At 42.7% G+C, this 18,273-nt stretch overlaps 3 protein-coding genes across 4 annotated transcripts; 1 reads left to right on the top strand and 2 right to left on the bottom strand.

Moving 5' to 3' along the window:
* Positions 1 to 7,106: 7,106 nt before the first annotated feature.
* LOC6900411 (uncharacterized) lies at positions 7,107 to 8,390 on the bottom strand. The gene is made up of 2 exons (XM_002134767.3): positions 8,281 to 8,390; positions 7,107 to 8,208 (listed from the first exon to the last, which is right to left on the bottom strand). Exon 2 carries the CDS (start codon positions 8,200 to 8,202, stop codon positions 7,213 to 7,215), a length of 990 nt encoding a protein of 329 aa, XP_002134803.2. The 5' UTR covers positions 8,203 to 8,208; positions 8,281 to 8,390; the 3' UTR covers positions 7,107 to 7,212.
* A 3,208-nt stretch (positions 8,391 to 11,598) lies between these two features.
* On the top strand, positions 11,599 to 15,103 carry LOC6900409 (uncharacterized). Of its 2 annotated transcripts, none has more exons than XM_015187215.2 (2): positions 11,599 to 11,700; positions 13,994 to 15,103. In XM_015187215.2, exon 2 carries the CDS (start codon positions 13,998 to 14,000, stop codon positions 14,874 to 14,876), a length of 879 nt encoding a protein of 292 aa, XP_015042701.2. In that variant the 5' UTR covers positions 11,599 to 11,700; positions 13,994 to 13,997; the 3' UTR covers positions 14,877 to 15,103. The 2 variants fall into 2 exon arrangements, with proteins under 2 accessions (XP_015042701.2, XP_033239162.1); XM_033383271.1 differs by lacking the exon at positions 11,599 to 11,700 and adding an exon at positions 11,715 to 11,732.
* On the bottom strand, positions 15,000 to 16,356 carry LOC6900408 (uncharacterized). Its single transcript, XM_002134764.3, has 3 exons — positions 15,935 to 16,356; positions 15,830 to 15,865; positions 15,000 to 15,751 (listed from the first exon to the last, which is right to left on the bottom strand). The coding sequence occupies exons 1-3, from the start codon at positions 16,145 to 16,147 to the stop codon at positions 15,215 to 15,217; spliced, it is 786 nt and encodes a 261-aa protein (XP_002134800.1). The 5' UTR covers positions 16,148 to 16,356; the 3' UTR covers positions 15,000 to 15,214.
* Positions 16,357 to 18,273: the final 1,917 nt, after the last annotated feature.

Here is an 18,273-nt window from a genome sequence, read left to right as displayed (position 1 = left end):
CGCTATGGTCGATTGATTCAACTAGTAGATACGTAGTAGTTCCATTCCGTTAAAGTCTAATGTATGTAACTAGAATTTGTTGATACTATGTACGGATTTATTTATGTAAATTTATCTGGCGGATAAAATAAAGTCAACATACTCCATTGAGTCATCGAATACCTATTACGCTGAAAGAAGAGCGGCAACAATAATAAACCGAACTGAAGTGGCGAACATACATACATATGTACATATCCAGAGATTTGACCTTCAAAAAGCTGCAGCGACAGCAATAGGACCACCAAATAGCTGTGCCCACATAACATACATACATATGCATGCATGGGTACATACATACATATGTGAGGATGTATGTATAGATTTGTAATCGAGTCGATCCGAAAAATGATTGAAATCATAATATGTACACAACGAAAATGCATCTTATTTGTTCTCATTGCACAGATTAACCATTTCCAAGCAGATAAACCAATGTGTTTCTCATAAGGCTAATTGATAATTCCGTACTCAAACCATACTCAGTGACAAGTGTGCAATATATGACGATGGTAAATTATTACGAAATTATTAAGGACGAGTTGTCTAATAATTAACTTCTATTTGTCTTGCAAACAGAATCCATCCAGTCTCAAGTGGTCTCCCAAGTGTTGGGCGGGAGGCGAGGCTCGTCTGTGTGCATAATGTGGCCGCCAGGGCCGACGGCAGTCCTCATTTCAGAAAATGTTGGAAATTTCCTAATTGCTTTCGGCTTGGTGCGCCTTACTTTGCATATGTACATATCTCTCAGTATGCATGTACGAGTATGCAAAGTGTGTCTTTGGGAATCGGTTTTACGCCCAATGTTTCTTTGCCGGGGCAAGACCACAAAATTTACTTTGTCTTTCCCATGCATTTCGAATTGATGGTTCTGACACACAATGAGTGTTGGACATCGAATGGTCCACAGAAGTAAACAGATTTGTGTTAATTTATATTTGTGCTGGCCAAACATTCAGCACTCGCCATGCATTTCCAGATGCCATACTGCAAAATGTTTGTTTTTAGAGCATAAATTCCCATTATTGTAATGCGTTCAAATCCACAATAGTTCTACCTATTGTCCTAAAACGTTGATATGCAACGATACAAATAAGGGACAATTTATTATATCAGAAAACAAAAGGAAAGAATCATGCTCATGTGCGCGCTACGTGGTTCCTCGATTCTAAGCTCAGAACAAAAGTAGCATCAAATTTGTAGAATTTAGTGTTAGTAACTTTTCAAGTATATTTAAATTATTTCCGAATCGGGCGAAACAGCGTTGGTTGGTGGGTACGAGTACGCGTAGTTGTTGAGTCCGGTCTCAAGGCGTCTGTATATGCCACATGCGATGCTGGGGCATGCGTGTGCCTAGTATTCGTACTACTTGCAATTGATTTACTTTCGCTGTGAGGCAATTTGGCACGCTCATTTGGGCACACGATGCCTTCCAGGGCTTGGACAGTACACTCGTAATTAAGCGCCGGTGCGTCCCCGGAGTGTAGTTAATGCTGTTGGGGTAATAAATTTCGCTTTTGTCCGTGTTCCGATGTGTTTGCTCGGTTATTTACGACTGGATGCTGAATTTGTCAGGTGAGGAAAAGGGCCCAAACAGCAGCGATGTGTGCGGATTGGGAATTGAATTTGGCAAACACTTTGCTTTCGAAGCTAAAACACGAATTGGCTGCTACATGTCCTCGACTGGAAGACATACTCCTCGAACATAAATCTTCCCTTAACAGAAGATGATTCTTCAAAGTGATGTAGTTTGAACAGAGATACGGTTCGTGTGAGCAACACTTTGTCAGGCCTTCGCCTGCATCACATTCATAATTGAAATATGTATGAGACCAATTCCCTTAGCGAGGCTAATTTACATTCTGTAGCCTGTTTCGACGGTCCCTTCTCGGTGCTTATTGTCGCGGTAATTTGGCAGCCTTAAAGCGACAATACGACAACTTGCACTTAGCACTCTTTCATTTCGGAAGCGGCAGGGGGGGCGTCAGGGGGAGTGTCAGGGGGAGCGTTAGGGGGAGCTTCAGGGGGAGCGGGAGCGGTAGAGGACGACCATCAACAAGCTCTTCTTGTTTTCCGCTCCAAAGTGCATTTGCTATGTTGAACGGCGAACGGAGGAGCATGAGAACGCCAAAGCAGAGTGTGCCTCAATGGAGACGTTGCGCAACGGAAGATGCGACAAGAGCAAAACAGCCAGTGGCACCCGGCAGAAGGCAGGCATCGACATGTGGGGAAAAGGATATGCATGTACTCGTATACAGAGCTGTCTAGCTGTCGACTTGTCCATCTTCTTGGTCGTTATCTCGTGAAATATGACAATCTACGCCGAAGCCGACATGGATGTGGAAATGGAAATGGAAGTGGAAGTGGAAGGAAGTCGAGCCGGAGCAATCCCTACTCAGGTACGCTCGCTTATGGACAGCATAATGGCAGATTCGAGTTGAGCGAAGTAAAGTCCTGAAGGGGAGGAGAGACAAGCTCATGCAAATATTCATGAAGAAAATATTAAAAATAAGTTACTAACTCTTACGCCCGAAACAAACGTTGGGTCCCAGAGAAACGTCGGTACAGAGAAGCAGAGGGTTCAGGTCTGGCTATCCCAGCCAGAGGTTGCCCACAAATGTTTGTTTTTGTGCAGCACCCACAAACACAGCTCCTCTGAGCACCACCACTAATGTCTGCAGGTAATTTTTAGAATTCGTCTAATGCCTCTGCTGTCCCCTGCATGACTGAAAGGAGTACGAATGCCAATCCAAGCAGTGCAGTGCTTAGATACACTCCGGGTCAGGGGCTTCTAATGACATGCTTCTTAATTGGCTGGGATTTCGCTGCAATTTATTCAATTACTGGAATGTCATTTAAGGCCAATTACGAGTTCTAGTGGCAGAGAAAATAGCATGAAAAACATTACTCAGGTTCATTAAATTCAAAGAACCTTATCGGATCTCTTTTCATTTATTGAGCCTTCATTTCAACTATGGATTAGATCTGGATTCTCTCCTAGAAAATAGCTGTGCAGACAGCATAGAATCATTCACCGATCAATGAAACCATCAGCGTTACATAGTCGTCGTTCGATTTACATCTAAATTGTTTCCATTCATTATTTAGACATATGTACATATTATTTGCATTGTACGTGACAGAAATCCCAAAAGCTCTTAATAAATCTCAATTTTTACAGGTTTTTTTGAGTTCTGCGGACGTACATATACGCTTCTTCAATGTTTAATGTATAAACTATGTCGATTATCACTTTGCTGTAACTGTAACTCTGTACTTTGCATGAAATATTGACGGAACAATACATTATATTCGCAGTTAGGGATCGATAACTTTCCTGTTTGATGTTGAGTATAAAAGGAGGCGGAGCGGAGCCGTTAAGAGCTGGCGGTTGAACGGGAGAAAATTCTATGAATGCAAAGTATTTTTATGGCTGCCATTGAAACGAAATGGCTTCTTATTTATCGGCTAAATGCCTTGAATTTCAATTAGGCGAACATGAATGATTCCTCAAAAGACAATAACTCGGCGGAAGCCTCTGGAGGCGGACGGCCGGAGGACCCTCTGGGGCGTCGAGGCCGGGACCGGCACAAATTCAAAAACTCATTCGCTCGAATTCGGTTAATTTGCCCATCTCCAAAGCGTGTTCGTGCACTCGCAGCGCATCCGGCGGAAACGCACACACAAACAGTCCCGACTTGAGACTAGGCCGGTGCCCGTGCCCGTGCCCGTGCCAGCCGCTTCGTAGCCGTTGCTTCATGCATGAGCACGCCAATGGTTTCGCTCCTCATTCGCTTTCGCTTACATTTCCGCTTCCTTCTTATGCGACGAGTCGATGTCGCCCTAGGGGAGTCCTTGGAGTCGGAAAAAGAAACATTTTCGATTCGATTTTTTGCCAATTGCCCGGGACCCTGTCCTGTCGGCGTATGACGAATATGCCGGGTACGTGCCACAGCCGCTGCTCGTATGCACCATTGGAGCAGCGTCCCCTAGTCCGTCAGATGAATATTTGTTTTTGAACCGAATGCAGAGGAGGCTCCCTGTGCGATATTTGTTTTTCGCTTTTGCATATTTTGCGGGTAATTTGGGTAAAAGGATTTCTTCGCTCTGCTGTGGCGCCTCTCGCTTTGTGGCTTTCGCTCCTCTCGTCTCGTCTCGTCTCCTCTCCTCTCCAATGCTCTCCTTGCCACTCTACTATTCTCCTGCCACGAATACCCTGCGCCGGCAAATCGCTCACGTAAAATATTCATGCGTTTCCTTGGCGGTTTTGGCTCCCAAGTGCTTGCAATTCAATTACATTTCGATTGATTTTCGTGTTTTGGCCAGGACCCTGAAACCGGAATATCCAAGCCGTGGATCTTGGGTTCGATATGCAAGCAGCGTGTTTGAACAAGCATTTGGCCCAAGGGAGTTTTATTTGGTGGCCACATTCTGTCTGGGTCGTATTAGTGTGTTTGATTGCAATATGATATGCAGTATTTACTGCCATAGCATTTACCAAAAGACTTTCATAAGCGGACGACAGATCAGTGCGGGAAATTACCCTCCATGGATCATCATTCGTTTTGAAATAGTCAACATTTACTTAAGAAAGCGATATAGAGGGGATACACTGGATGTATTTCTATTAAAATACAGGGATCCCTTTCCATTAATCGGAGAACTGATTTTATTATTTCTTATGTTAAAGAATCAACTTAGTTAGTTTATTTCCACACTCTGCTTTTTTGTATACGCCTGGTCTCCATCGCAGAGCAAAGTCATTACGTTCAATCAGCAGTTTTATTGCCAGTGCGGAGACAGTGGAAACCGAACTCTGAAATCAGAGATACACAAAGACAGTTAAACGGCAAGACACAGAGATACAGAGATACACAAATATATCCATGTCCATGTACAGTATATGCGTAGTGACTCGTACTTACAATGGCCTCTCCTTTTGCCGACTGCTCCGTAGGAATAAAAAACGGGCAGCACGCCGAAAACGAATAAAATTATATGGAGAAACAACGAAACGAAAATCCAAGATGCCCCAAAGTATGGCCAAAGGCGAATCAAGGCTAAATCAATACAAGTCAAATGGAAAAAAGTGAATTTTGCAGATCCGCCATCTCTAAAGGGAAAAGGTTGCTCCTAGTCATCCTTCAGATCTTCAAGCTCCAAGCTTTGTATGCTCCAAACTCGAAACACCAATAGTATAGATTTATTTACCGAAACACCTCTTTCAACGGTTATTGATGTTTTTAATCAGTTTTCCTTTTCTTGCGAACGCAGTAAATTCCAATTGGAGAGATTTATTCGAGTGAATGATGACTCAATTATCCAAATGACATCGGCACACGTTTAATGGTTCTTTGGCAATAAATATGCGAATGCGAGGAGCGGTTCATGGCCTTCATCGGCTTCCTCGCCCCTGGCATGGCAGGGTCTTTCGTGGGCCATTATCGACTAGACAAAGTGTGAAACAAAGTACGGAATCAATTAAAATCTCCGAATCGCATCGCAAACACGCCCAAGGCACTGGGGCAGGAGCTGTCGGCACACAAAATACTCCCACGAGACTCATTCGCCTTCAGAGTGGCCTAATATCAAACTCAAACATACTCTGGAGCCGCAGTAAATCGGAGAGTTGAGTGGTTTTCCCATATATATGTAGATGTACGTGGGTGTCTTGTGTTACGTTACGAGTATGTGCAGGTGGAGATGGGTGCCGGAGGAGGAAGTTTACATCTAAGGTAGCCTCAAAAACAGCTAGTATTGGTATGTGTTGGGATCAATACGCTTTAAACTGTGTGGAGGTTATTTAAAAACGCTGCGATTCATTTGAAATTTCTCCTTATAACGTGTACAACAATGTATACGTAAGATGGCAAGACTTTTATATAAAAGAACAACCATCCAATTTACAGACAGGTGCTGCGTAAACAATGGAAAAGTATGACTCTACTTTAAGTGGACTCGAATACATCTCTCTAAACTTAATTTCAATTGGATTTTTAAGTAAATATTCGAGTACCAGTGTAATAGTAGTTAAAGCAAGTGCTTTTTCATTGCTGTTGCTTTGGCGTAACTCCGAAATGGGTATATAAATATTAAATTTAATTTTAGCTTAAAAATCTGCCATCTTTTCGGAATGCACAAACACAAGAACCCAGTGCTCAAAGATTTTGTGTGTGTGTGTGTGTGTGTGTGTGGTGTATAGTGTGTGTGTGGGTACAAGTAAAAGTACTGTAGGACGCTCAAAACTCTTGTGATGGTGGAAACTGTCGCTGAAAGTGAGCTGCGGATGGCAGGCACAAAAAGGCTTCAAGGGGCAGATAAGCGGCTATAAGATTATTTTTACTGGCGACCCGTTGACCGTAAAAAAGAAGGCTAGACCCGTGGTAGCTCCTCTGCGGTCACTAACATTTACTCATGCGGACATCCTGGTCCCGGAGCTGCAGCTGCCCCTCCCGTCCTGCCACCAATTTGCTTTGTTGTCGCAGCCCGTCTGTCGCCTCGTGAACTCCGAACTCATCTTCCGTGCTCTGCCCTTTATGCTTTTCCCTTTTATTTTTTCAGAGTCTGGTGGCCGGAGCTTCTACAGCGGAGTTGGGCCCACCCGGCGATGATAAGAATGAGGCACTGCCCATAAAGTTTTACGCGCTCCTGAGGTTGCCGTCGGTATCGGTGTCGGTATCTTCTACAAGTCAAATATTTTATTGATCAGTGGATATTAACGACTGATTGACACTTTCGAAGCACACCAAGGAAACAGCGGAAATGACTAAAATTTAACAGCTTATGGGCCCTTAAATGATACTCCTTCATGTGTGTACAAAAAGTCACATCATTTCAGATGTTCTTACTTACATATACATAGTCGCAACAGAAGGGATGCAATCATAACTTTCGAACTTTGACACCAGTGCCGAGGCACTTCCGAAAGAATATCTGTTTGCATGTGGCCTGTTCTCCACCCTTAAAACACATTTCTTACACATTTCTCTGCTGTCAGAGATGGCTCCTTCGTTACCTGTCCTTTCTAAAGTAACTCAGTTATTCATAGATTGAGCAGAACCAGCAACTAAGACTCGTAGAATATACTCTGTGGTAGCAGAGATTTATTATAATATTATATGTTATAGTTCAAGATATTTAAAATGTGCAAAGTTCTACTCAGCCATTATTTGATCAATGTGATTCCTTGTCAGCGGCTAGCAACTTGGATCTCATTCCCTCCAGGCTTATGCCTTCCAGACGGACATCCATGGAAGCTGGCATGCTCGTCACATCCTCTGCCTTCTCCTGCGGGAGAGCGACGAATTTCATGTCTATGGTGTCGCCACTCAACGGATCATCTGAGGACTTGGCAATGCTGCGCAATACAACGGCCAAGTCCCGCTTGCGTGTGGGTTTAGGAATATCTGGGCTCGGAGTCGTGATCAGTATCGGAATGGAGATAGGTGATTCAACCGCAAGTTGGCCCGCCATCCTCGAGTGGTTTGCGTAAATCTTGTACTCATCCGACAGAAAGGCCTTACCCCGCTGTGTGTATTGCTTCAGTGTCTTTGCACGCATTCTTTTGCGTTCCTCGGGATCTTTGGTGGTCGCCCCAATGGCCACCATAGCAATGTGGCATTGGCTGTGCTGCAAATGGAAGCCGTCGCTCTGGCAACTGCTGACTACAGCCCGAACTACATCTCCGATGTCCACCACACCCCGCCTGAGAGCACTCAAAGCCGCCGCAATCTTTGGAATACTCGGCGGCTCGAAGACGACGCGCGAGAGCGGAGTCAGCAGAATCTTGTTCCCCGGATTGTGCTGCGCCGGCATCAGGGCACACAGCTGGGTGGCAGCAAGAAGACCGGCCTGCTTCAGGGTCAGATAGAGCTTTCCGTCCTTGAGGCGAGGCTGGCTATTGATCGGCCGCTGAAACTTGTAAGTGTAGACGTAAACGCTGCTGCCGCCACTGAAAATCAGGCGCCACATCTGATCCTCGCCGCTCTGCTTCACATGTCGCATCTTGGGGCCCAGCTCGAAGAGCACCTTGTTGGCAAAGTCAAGACTCTGGAGCTTCTCCGAGGACTGACCACTTCGAAAGTCGGGACAAATCACACTGAACGTGTCACATAGCTTTCCAAAATCTAAACCGTTGATCCGTTCTTGGTGTCCCTTAGCCATGATGCACTGGAAGAAGCCGAAGAATTATGCAAGTTATGAAATATGGAAATTTCCATCGAAAAATACAAATATACACACAGATACACAGATGGCGATTAAACAACACGAAATTCGATTCCCGGCAGGGTGAGTTCTCTCGTCTATGCTGCCGATTCGCCGTCTGAGCAAAACGAACTGTTTAGAGTATCAGTTGCATTGAAATATCGATACATCTATCGAGCTTTTATTGGAAACAAGCGATGATTTGACTCACAAAATTCAGTTTTTGCAGCTTTAGAAAAACGTGTGCGAAGTAGATGCCGCATTTTTAGACTTTATATTTCTAAGATCGGCCCGAAGGAAGGCCAGGCAAAAAAAGGGATCCAAAGAAAAACACTCAGGCGAGATTCTATCAAGTAAGTCTCAGATACAAAAAAAAAATACAATACACGTACATAGATATTTTTGTCGATATATGTAGTATATATCGTACATATGCCTATGGTACATACATATGTACATGCGTTAACTTGGTGACAGGCAGTGTATTTAATGAGTTTTCTACGGCACGTGATTATTGGGCAAAGATGTACGTGTACAGTTCAGTAGCAAACTGTGACGACATCCTCCCTTGGTTGCGGACAGGTGCGGTGCATCAACCATACCGCATCCGCATGGGTGTACCAGCGTGTGTGACTTCCATCCACATATTCAAACTTGTTGTTTTTTGCTGCTTTTAGAGCACTTTACCCACATGTTTCTGGCTGTTTTCGTATACAAGTATAAGTAGTCGTATGTCGCGCATGGTTACACGGGTATGTACTTCCATGTATTTATGTAAATTCATGCAGTCAGCTACTCGTACCTTTTTAAATTTTTAAATATATTTTTGTATATGCAGAACACTTGCTGGCAAGACCAGGCAAGACCGAACAGAGAGTGCTTCCTAGAGCAAACTCACTGATTAACTCTGATTCAATTCTGTATACTGTTATTTTATTTAGAGATCAATATATCGATTTAGGGATCACTTTTTATGGCTGGAGATTCTCTGGGCTCGCTGCTCGCCACAGATGGCTACCTCAAAGTCAATTTGATTGCGCAGACAATTGAGCAGGTCCATGACTCCATCGACGATGTCGTCCACGGTGAGGGGACGACACTCGGCTATCATCACTGCCAGGACGATGGGTACATAGACGTCCCTGCGGTTCGACTCCATTGAAAGTTCTCTTTTTTAACTGAGCTGAGAATTTCTGGAAAATAAAACGGAGTGTTGTTTTCGGTTCGGAAGATACGATAAACTGAAAAGCTACGCCTGGCTTCAACGCTTAGTTGACAAGCGGCGCCCAGGATACTTCCTTTTAACTTTCTCCGCCCGGAAAATGTACCCACGTGTTACTAGTTCTTCTGGTGAATGTAAGGACACCTGCATATACATACATATGTACGTATGTTTGTTGGGGAACTGAAAGTGGTGTGTGGTAGTCTTAGGGCTTATGGAAAACTTAGAAAAAAAATGTACATATGTATGTATGAATATTCCTGTATGTTTTATTCTACATATGTATATACTGTTATTCTTATTGAATATTGAATTTTGTTCAAAAAATTGATTGCTTTAAGGATCACTTTCTCATCCCAGAGTTACTCCGGGCTCGACGACAGTCACCAGAGGCCCCCTCAAAGTGCATATTATCGCGCAAAGAGCTGAGAAGCTCCATAATTCCATCGACGATCTCGTCCAAAGAGATGGGACGACTGTGTGCGACCATCACGGCCAGGACGAGGGGTATGAAGACGTCTTTGCGGCTCGACTCCATTGAAATTTGTGCGTCTGATTTTAACTAAAAATTTTCGGGAAAATAAAACCGAACGTTACTTTTGATTTGGATGATGCGAGAAACTGAAATGCTTCTATGCTCTATGCTCATGCCAGGAATTTATGACATATTCCGTTGACAAGCGCCGGCAGGACCACTTCAATTGTGGTGTGTATACAGTTTCGATGGAATGAGGCTCCCCCAGCGAGCTATGGAAAAATTCAATTTGAAAAACTGTCAGTGTCACTTGTCAGTTGGTGGTCACACTCCCGACTCGCTTTCTACTATTGTGCTCTGCCTTTGGTTAACAGTACATAACAACATTCAAGCCACTTCTGCTCCTGTGTGGTGCATTTTCCGAATATCGATACGACGCGTCGTCAGTGGCAGTGGATGTGGCAGTGGCAGTGGGAGTGGCAATATGGATGTGGAGATACATTTCATATGCAAATTGCTCGCAACTCAGAGACGGGCAAGACAATAACAAAGACATACCACACATATGCAAATAAGCAGTGGCAGTAGAAGTGGCCGTAGTGCCAGTAATGGCAGTGGAGCTGCCCCTCCAGGCAGAAAGAAAATGGAATCGTATCCATAAATCAGACAACATCAGAGTGCAGAGAGTTTTCGGTTTATTTCATTTCATCAGAATATTGTATAAACTGAATTGAACTGCAGAACCTTCCTTTTTTGGAACTACTGCGTTCTAAGACTTGGTTTTTCTTGTTATTTTTACAGTACGATAAGCGTAGAAACCGATTCAAAAAGTGGTCCGTAGAAAACGATTAAAAAGTGGTCCGTTTATGATCCAATAGTTCAAGGGGGGGATCTTCTTTGCCATTCAACTCCTCATATTGCACAATGCCTCATATATATTTAAGTGCAGCAGCTTTTCAGCAAACATTAAAGTGTCGGCTTTCATCTCTGTGTAAACATTAGAGGTCTGCATTGGAGGTCTGTATGTAAAATCAATTGAGTGAATTTGAATGCCACTCCGATAGAGTTTGAGTGCGATGACGTATAGCTCAATACGTTATTGTTAGCATTTTGCGACTTTAGGGAATGATTTCTAGAATACAACACGCAAATGCCTTGGATGTGTGTGTACATTCGAAATATACCCATATGCAATACAAATGTATGTACATATGTACATATTCATACATTATTATGCATTATTGTTGTCAGCATTTTTCGTAAAAGCGTCTGATTTGATATACATACATATGTATTTTCATATCTATGTGTGCAGATATGTACCTACTTATCTCCTATAGGAGTCCAAGCCTTCAGCAATTCTGTCTTCTTAATATTTTTCCATTCGAACCTTAATATAATCATTTTCCCGCGCAAGAAACACTAATTATGTGCATGTTTGATATGAATCCTAGTTCTAGATAAAAGACATACGAATTTGGAAAACTACTTATCAGCGGTGGAGTCGGATAGATCGGCCAGAGCGTGTATAACATTCAAAAAACTTGTCACGAATTGAATGAGTTAAATGAGGCGCTGAAAGAATGCATTCGTTTGGACTTATGTATGTATTGAATGGAGTGAGTTTCGGGTGAGATCGCCTTCGGGTCTGGACTACTCGACGCTCAGTCCATATTTCAGTTCTCTTGAAGTCGACGGATCGGCAGTATTAAAAGTCTCGGCTCTTATCGGTCACAGTGATTCATATAAATAGTTACAAGTATGTATGTACATATCTACCAAGATATGTAGGTATGTAAATAAATACATAGAGAATATATCGGACATGAGCAGTCCGACTCTACCGGCCACTGTTTCGAAATTCTTTGTTATTTTGTCTATTACTAGGATTTATCTCAAATATGTACATACATACATATGTATGTATATGTGTATGTAGATATGTTTGTAATACGTTGACGTAATACGGTTCTAATGGAAAAATATTGAGAAGAAACAATAACTAAAGTCTTGGATATAATAATGTAATAATAATGTATGTACAGTCAAGGAAAAAAGTCAACATACAGCACCGATTTTTCAATATTTCGGGTTTTCGCATTGAACATTAAAAAAGTTGGTATGCCATTATTTAGGACACTTAAAGTTATTATTATTTCAGAAAAAAAACTTAAACAAAAATTATGTATACTAAAGTTACAACAAAAAAACATAAAATGTTCACGGAAAAAAGTGTACATACAGCGTGGGAATTCCCTTTAATAATTCAAGAAATAGAAGGTAAAAAAGGGAAATCCCCGACTATTTTGACGCCTAGCTTCATTGCGTATCAAGTGTGTTTACTGGCTGGAAAAAAGTATTATTGCTACTCTTTGGGACATTTTAGAAAGATTGGTTCGGAAATATAACATCAGCAGTCGGGAAAGCCTCAAAACCGCCCTCATTCGAGCTTGGGCCGAAGTTCCGCCCACAACAACCGAAAATTTGGTGGCTTCGATGCCCCGACGACTACAGGCTGTAATAGATGCCAATGGTGGACCAACCAAATATTAAAAGTATAAAAAGTATTAATATTAAGATGTCTTTGAGACTATAATACAAAAGCATTGAGGCTGTATGTACACTTTTTTCCGTGAACATTTTATGTTTTTTGTTGTAACTTTAGTATACATAATTTTTGTTTAAGTTTTTTTTCTGAAATAATAATAACTTTAAGTGTCCTAAATAATGGCATACCAACTTTTTTAATTTTCATTGCGAAAACCCGAAATATTGAAAAATCGGTGCTGTATGTTGACTTTTTTCCTTGACTGTATATGTACATACATTTGTATTGCACATGGGTATATTCTCTCTAGTACTGGCGGTGGCGATTGACCATGCCCGAACTACTGATTTGGCTGGTTCCTACATGGGTACTTTCCGGACTAACCCTATGGTAAACGAACGCCGAACCACTCAAAGAAGAGTCAAAAAATGTTGCTCTGTATACTCTACAACCCACCGCGCACCAGCCACCGAACTAGTTCGGTTGGGATGCAACGTCTCACCAGTAGACGAAAAAACGAAAAAGCATGAGAGGAAAATGAAGAGAGCAGGTAGCTAAAAATGATGCTGATCTGCTCTTCTCCTTTCCCTTTTCTGTTTTCGGTAATTTCATTGCTAGAATGTTCTTTGCGTTTGGCGTTTGTGCAAATCAGTGAGGCTGTCCAAGTGATTATAATTATTCAATTTTAAACAGTTATTCAAAGCAAATGTATAGCAAACGGCATTTGCGTAGGCTCGATAAAGAAATATAAGAAAAATATGCAGCCAAACATAATCGTGCTAGCGGAGAAACAGTGTCGTGCAGTGAAATAGAAAAAGTTGAAGGCCGCGAAATAGGAGAGACAATCGACAAAAATGAAACAAATGGAAAGTGACACTGAAAAATTTAAAGAACTTCTTTAGAGTTTTGATTGGTAAGCTTATATGCTTTTGGTTTTTTTGTATTCCTATTATATGTATATGTATTTTATATTTATAGATGCCATAACTGTAGGTACGGGGACTGGATCAGCTGAAGTCCAGATTAGGAAAGCCCTACAGCTGCAAAAAAAACGTTTTTTCAAAAACAGTACCACCGCGAACAGCAGACCTTAATTAGTAAATTTAAAAACTTAAATAAAATATGTATATAATAAAATAAAAATTTAAATATGAAATGAAATGAAGATTGATAACCTACTTCATGGGTACCCATTTCACTAGCTACTACATGGGTACTCATTTCACTAGCTACTAGACGAGTACCCATATCACTAGTTCGGGGGTAAACGATGTGGTGTCGCTGGTCCCCATGTCGTAGGACATTGCGGGTAAACATGGAAATGATGAAAAGCATTGTTAAGGGTTAGTAAAGAAAGTACCCCTGGTCTGTTAGGGAGTGGTGATATCACCACCTCCGAACTAGTTCCCAGTACTGCTGGGTTTCGATTGCACACACACACATCCAAAGCATTTACGTGTTTTATTCTGGAACTCATTCCCTAAAACAAGCCATTAAATTCCAGAACTATGTCGGCAGTTATTGGACCGAAATTCATATTGGATTTTGAAAAGCTGAAGGAGGCATTCGCTGAGATTTGTCCGGACTTTGGTGAGGAGCCCAGCTATGAAGTGGCTAGTGCGGCTCGCCGCTTTGCCGAGCAAGTGATCTTTTCGTACAGCAAGCAGGCCAGAACAGCGAAGGCCGAGAAGAAGGACAAGACATGGATCATACGGTTGGACATGAAGAACGAAGAGGGAATTGAAATGAAAAATGAGGTGCACATACTGACGCACTTCCTTCGGGAGCCGCTGATGACCCAGCCATTTGTGATGCGCAACCAGCTGCGGATCACATTCAAGCAGGCTAGTCTGCTAGCGGTGCACAAGTACTGTCAGCTAGTGCCGCATCTGGTGAAGCGCGGGGAGACAGTGCTCACTCCACTGGCTGGAGCAGTGTTCGCCAAGGACGACATGCCGAGGCTGGCAGAGGCGCTCGGGGAGCCTCTCGCCGAAGTGGTCATGGCTGTCATCAGCAGCTGCCAGACGGACGGCTACTACTTGGAGCACAGTCGCTGTCATATCGCTATGGTGGCACTGGTAAAGACTGTCGCCGATTTCAAAATGCGTGCCTCGATTGTCAAGAAGACCATCAAAATGTACAAGCGTCACGGCAAGGAGTTCGACATGGACAAATTTAAGGTCTGGAGTACATTTCAGCGCCGCTCTACTCCGGCCTCCAGTAGGAGCTCCACTATCACAGACGGAGACGAGTACGATAAGTTGGCCGAGAAGGTTCTGGCCTTCCAACTGAGCAGCAAGAACGAGGGGGAGGCAAACCAGACGATAGTAAGACCCAAGCCTCCTATGAAATGTGCAGCCAACTTTAAGTTCCCCAAAACAAACTAAATGTGAAATTGCCATCATCTCTTAACTGGATTCAAGCAACTATTTGTGGTACAAAAAATCGCATATACATTATACATATGTACATAGGTGGTACTGCCATCTGAAAATAATATCAAATTTATATCTTTTTCTTACATATATTTCATATAAGCATAGCTCTACGTAATTCCTGAGCTGCCAGAGGCGCAAATAAAGGAAATGGTTTCTTAACAAACCAATAAAAATAATAAAAAAAAATACCTTCCCGAGTATTTTCGTCATTTAAAATTAAAACGTAATTCTATACAGCGATTTGTTTTGGAAACAAGCATTCGAATAGAGAACATAATTTGTCGTTCTCATTGCTGTTTTGGCGGCAATAAGGGGCGTTTCGATTTCTTAACTACTTGCGACAGTCTGATGCGTTGACTCTCCATGTGGGTGATGAGTCCGACGGACTGCATAAACTCTTCCTTTGGACCCTCTTGTTTGACGGCGCTCTTCTCGATCTGGGGGATGCGCGCGCGGGCCAACGCTGCCTGTAGGTTGAGGCGGCTCTCCTTTACCACTGTGGTCGTGTAGGCATGCAGCGGCAATTTTGGGGTAGACATTGTAGTGTCGATGAAGTACTTCTGCATCAGAGCCTCCACTGTCGGTCGCTTCCCGACATATTGCGGCGTGATCGCCAGCTTTTCAGCCACCACGAGCGGCACGATAGCCCCACTGATAATATCGTTTACCACTTGATCGTTGGGTTTCAGATCATGCTCGGCAAATGCCAAACAGAAGCGATTTATGTCGTCCTGAAGGCGCATCAGCATATACTGGCACTCGGCATTAATCTCGCACAGTATGTCCTCAATTTCGTGCAAGTAGGTGTTCTTAATGACGGGATCCTGAAAGAACAAAAGCATAAGTTTGGTGTCCTTTGGTTTTGTAGAGCGGCAACAGGGGGCAGCTGTGTATGTACTTACGGCGTCCTTTTGCTCGTCGAAAACGCGTGAAATTGTCTGCAAAAGATCAGAAAATGGCGATTAGGAAACTGTGTACCTTCGTTTTGTCACAATTCCCATACACACCTGGTGCATCACCAGATACGTCTTCATGGCCCGCTGGCAGTAGGCAATATCGCTGACCACTATATCGGGAAACTTGTAGAATGTCCGAAGGTAATGTTCGAAGAAGCGATGCGCGCTTGGCATCGAGTTGGCTTTGCGCATTTTGATTAGGAATGCTCTTATTATCTCATAGCGCTCTTTCGGCGAGAAGTCGTTGAAGTTAATTGACTCCATTTTTATTGTATATTTCGTTTTCTTGATTAAATGCTACTTGTTTGTTTTCAGTGGGATGTGGATCACTTTGCCAACTATAATTTTAGCGAACTTCAGCCGAACTGTCAATTATAGCTCTTATAACAATTAACTAACAATATAGCGGTGAAAACGTAAACAAAAAATAGTTCACAAAGGAAGGAAAAAGAGGGTATGGACAATGGGCAAAGCAGTCCAGAACACGCAACGCATGCAAGGTAAAATCCACCCCATTTGCCTAATATGCCTTTCGGCTTTTTGTCTTCAAGGTATATTGAGAGGGTTCGCCGAGGTGGGGTTCCTGTGAACCTTAAAATATGCCTTGGATGTTTTTGCCTCTCATCCATACCCCTGTGAACAGACCATTCGATATTACGCTCTACCGACTCATTTTTTCGTCGCAAGAGAGGAGCAGCGGTACTATCGATATTTTTCACAGCGATCGATATTACTTAATTCAAAACTGATCGTTAGGTTTAAATTCAAATATTTAAATAAAATGTGCTAATTTTGTTGTTGCTATCAATGACACGAGCGCACCGGACCATACTGCCCCGTAATTAATGCAAGCCATTTACTACCAGAAGCACGCACAGCTGTCGACCCAGGTCCCAGTGTCATGATTGATAATATTGGTTGTGGCGCTGAGCTCTGCTTCACAGCAGCAGCGGTTTGGACCTGCCCAGCCATGTGTATAAATAAATTAATTACTATTTAATTATTCACATTTCGATCAATTACTGAATGGACATTCTGTGTCGATTTCAATTATGTTCTCCCACAAACACAGTTGCAAAAATAGAACGACAGTTAATTATTATGACTGATTTACCATTGAAACTGTTCCAAGAACATGTACATATACGCAAAATACTGCAAAAATAACAAACATTTCGAAAATTTTACAGTTAGGTATGCACATCTGTACATATGTACATTGATTCGTAGCATCTCAATTCTGTCTTCACAAAACTTTGGAAGAATCCGTCCGTCTCTCCCGTATTAGTTAACATGAATCGGTGCTCAGATTCTGAGGTAACTGCCAGACGTATCTGTGACGACTCTCAACTCTTGTGTTATCCTCCGGTTTTTCTTTTTCTTTTTCTTTGAATATCCTCGGGCAACTTTAAGTCTTTGTGGTCCCAGCCAGAAAACTTTTGACCGCAAATGGATCTGGGCCTGGCGCTGGAGCAGCATAATCCACAAACGCCTTTTGCGTTGAAAAGGCAACAGAATACGCACGAATCTCGAGCAGGAAAGGAAAGGAAAGGAAAGGCAAAATGAAATGCAATCTGAAATCTCATCATAAGCCCTGCCTCGGCCAAATCCAGACTTCGTTTTCGTTTCGGTCAGTTGGAGACTAAAGAACAAACAACCACTCGGACCTGGATTACAGTGAGCGTTCTTTATATCGTACGGCCAGTGGGTGCCTGCCTCCAACGAGTATTTAGTTGATTTCTGGCATGAAAATTAGTTCAGTACAGGAGCCAGGCGCACATTCAGAACAGAACATTCTTTCGGTTCAACTTTGGTGTTGAACTTGCCGCACCTGTAAGGCTCTTCCGGATTTCTAAAAAAAAAATCACTCTCAAGACCTTAATACGTGTAAGATCTAATAATTGTTACTAGTACATTCATAAATTATCTTCATGATGGTTTTTTTTTTTGTGTTCAAATGAATAATGGAAAAGGTCGCATGCAAGGTAATAATACAAGTACAATACAATACTAGTGTATAAAACAACATTCAACATACTCCGACTTCAACGTAGCGGAGTGATACAACATATAGTAGAGAGGGTAACTGATGGTTTCGGGATGCCGAGCAATATTCATGTTGTTGGAGCTTCAAAGAAAGAATGAGGGAACAATAGAAAGTGCAGGACGAGCAATCCCTAGCAACGGTTAAGGAGGCACTTTCCTGGTACAGCAAAAAAGAACGAGAGAGTGACAGAGACAGAGACAGAGAGCAGAGCAGACCAAAAAGGACAATGGCACCTAATGGTCCGTTAGTGGTGCTGGAGTTGCTGGTGTTGCGTTGGTTCCGGCCGGAACGGAACGGAACAGAACGGAACAGTCGCACGTGGGGCGACGAGAGTGTCCCTCAT

The sequence above is a fragment of the Drosophila pseudoobscura genome, chromosome X, assembly GCF_009870125.1.
Source record: "Drosophila pseudoobscura strain MV-25-SWS-2005 chromosome X, UCI_Dpse_MV25, whole genome shotgun sequence".
Taxonomy (NCBI): Eukaryota; Metazoa; Arthropoda; class Insecta; order Diptera; family Drosophilidae; genus Drosophila; species Drosophila pseudoobscura.
The sequence above is the reverse complement of the archived record's forward strand: the minus strand, read 5'-3'. Positions and strand labels throughout refer to the sequence as shown.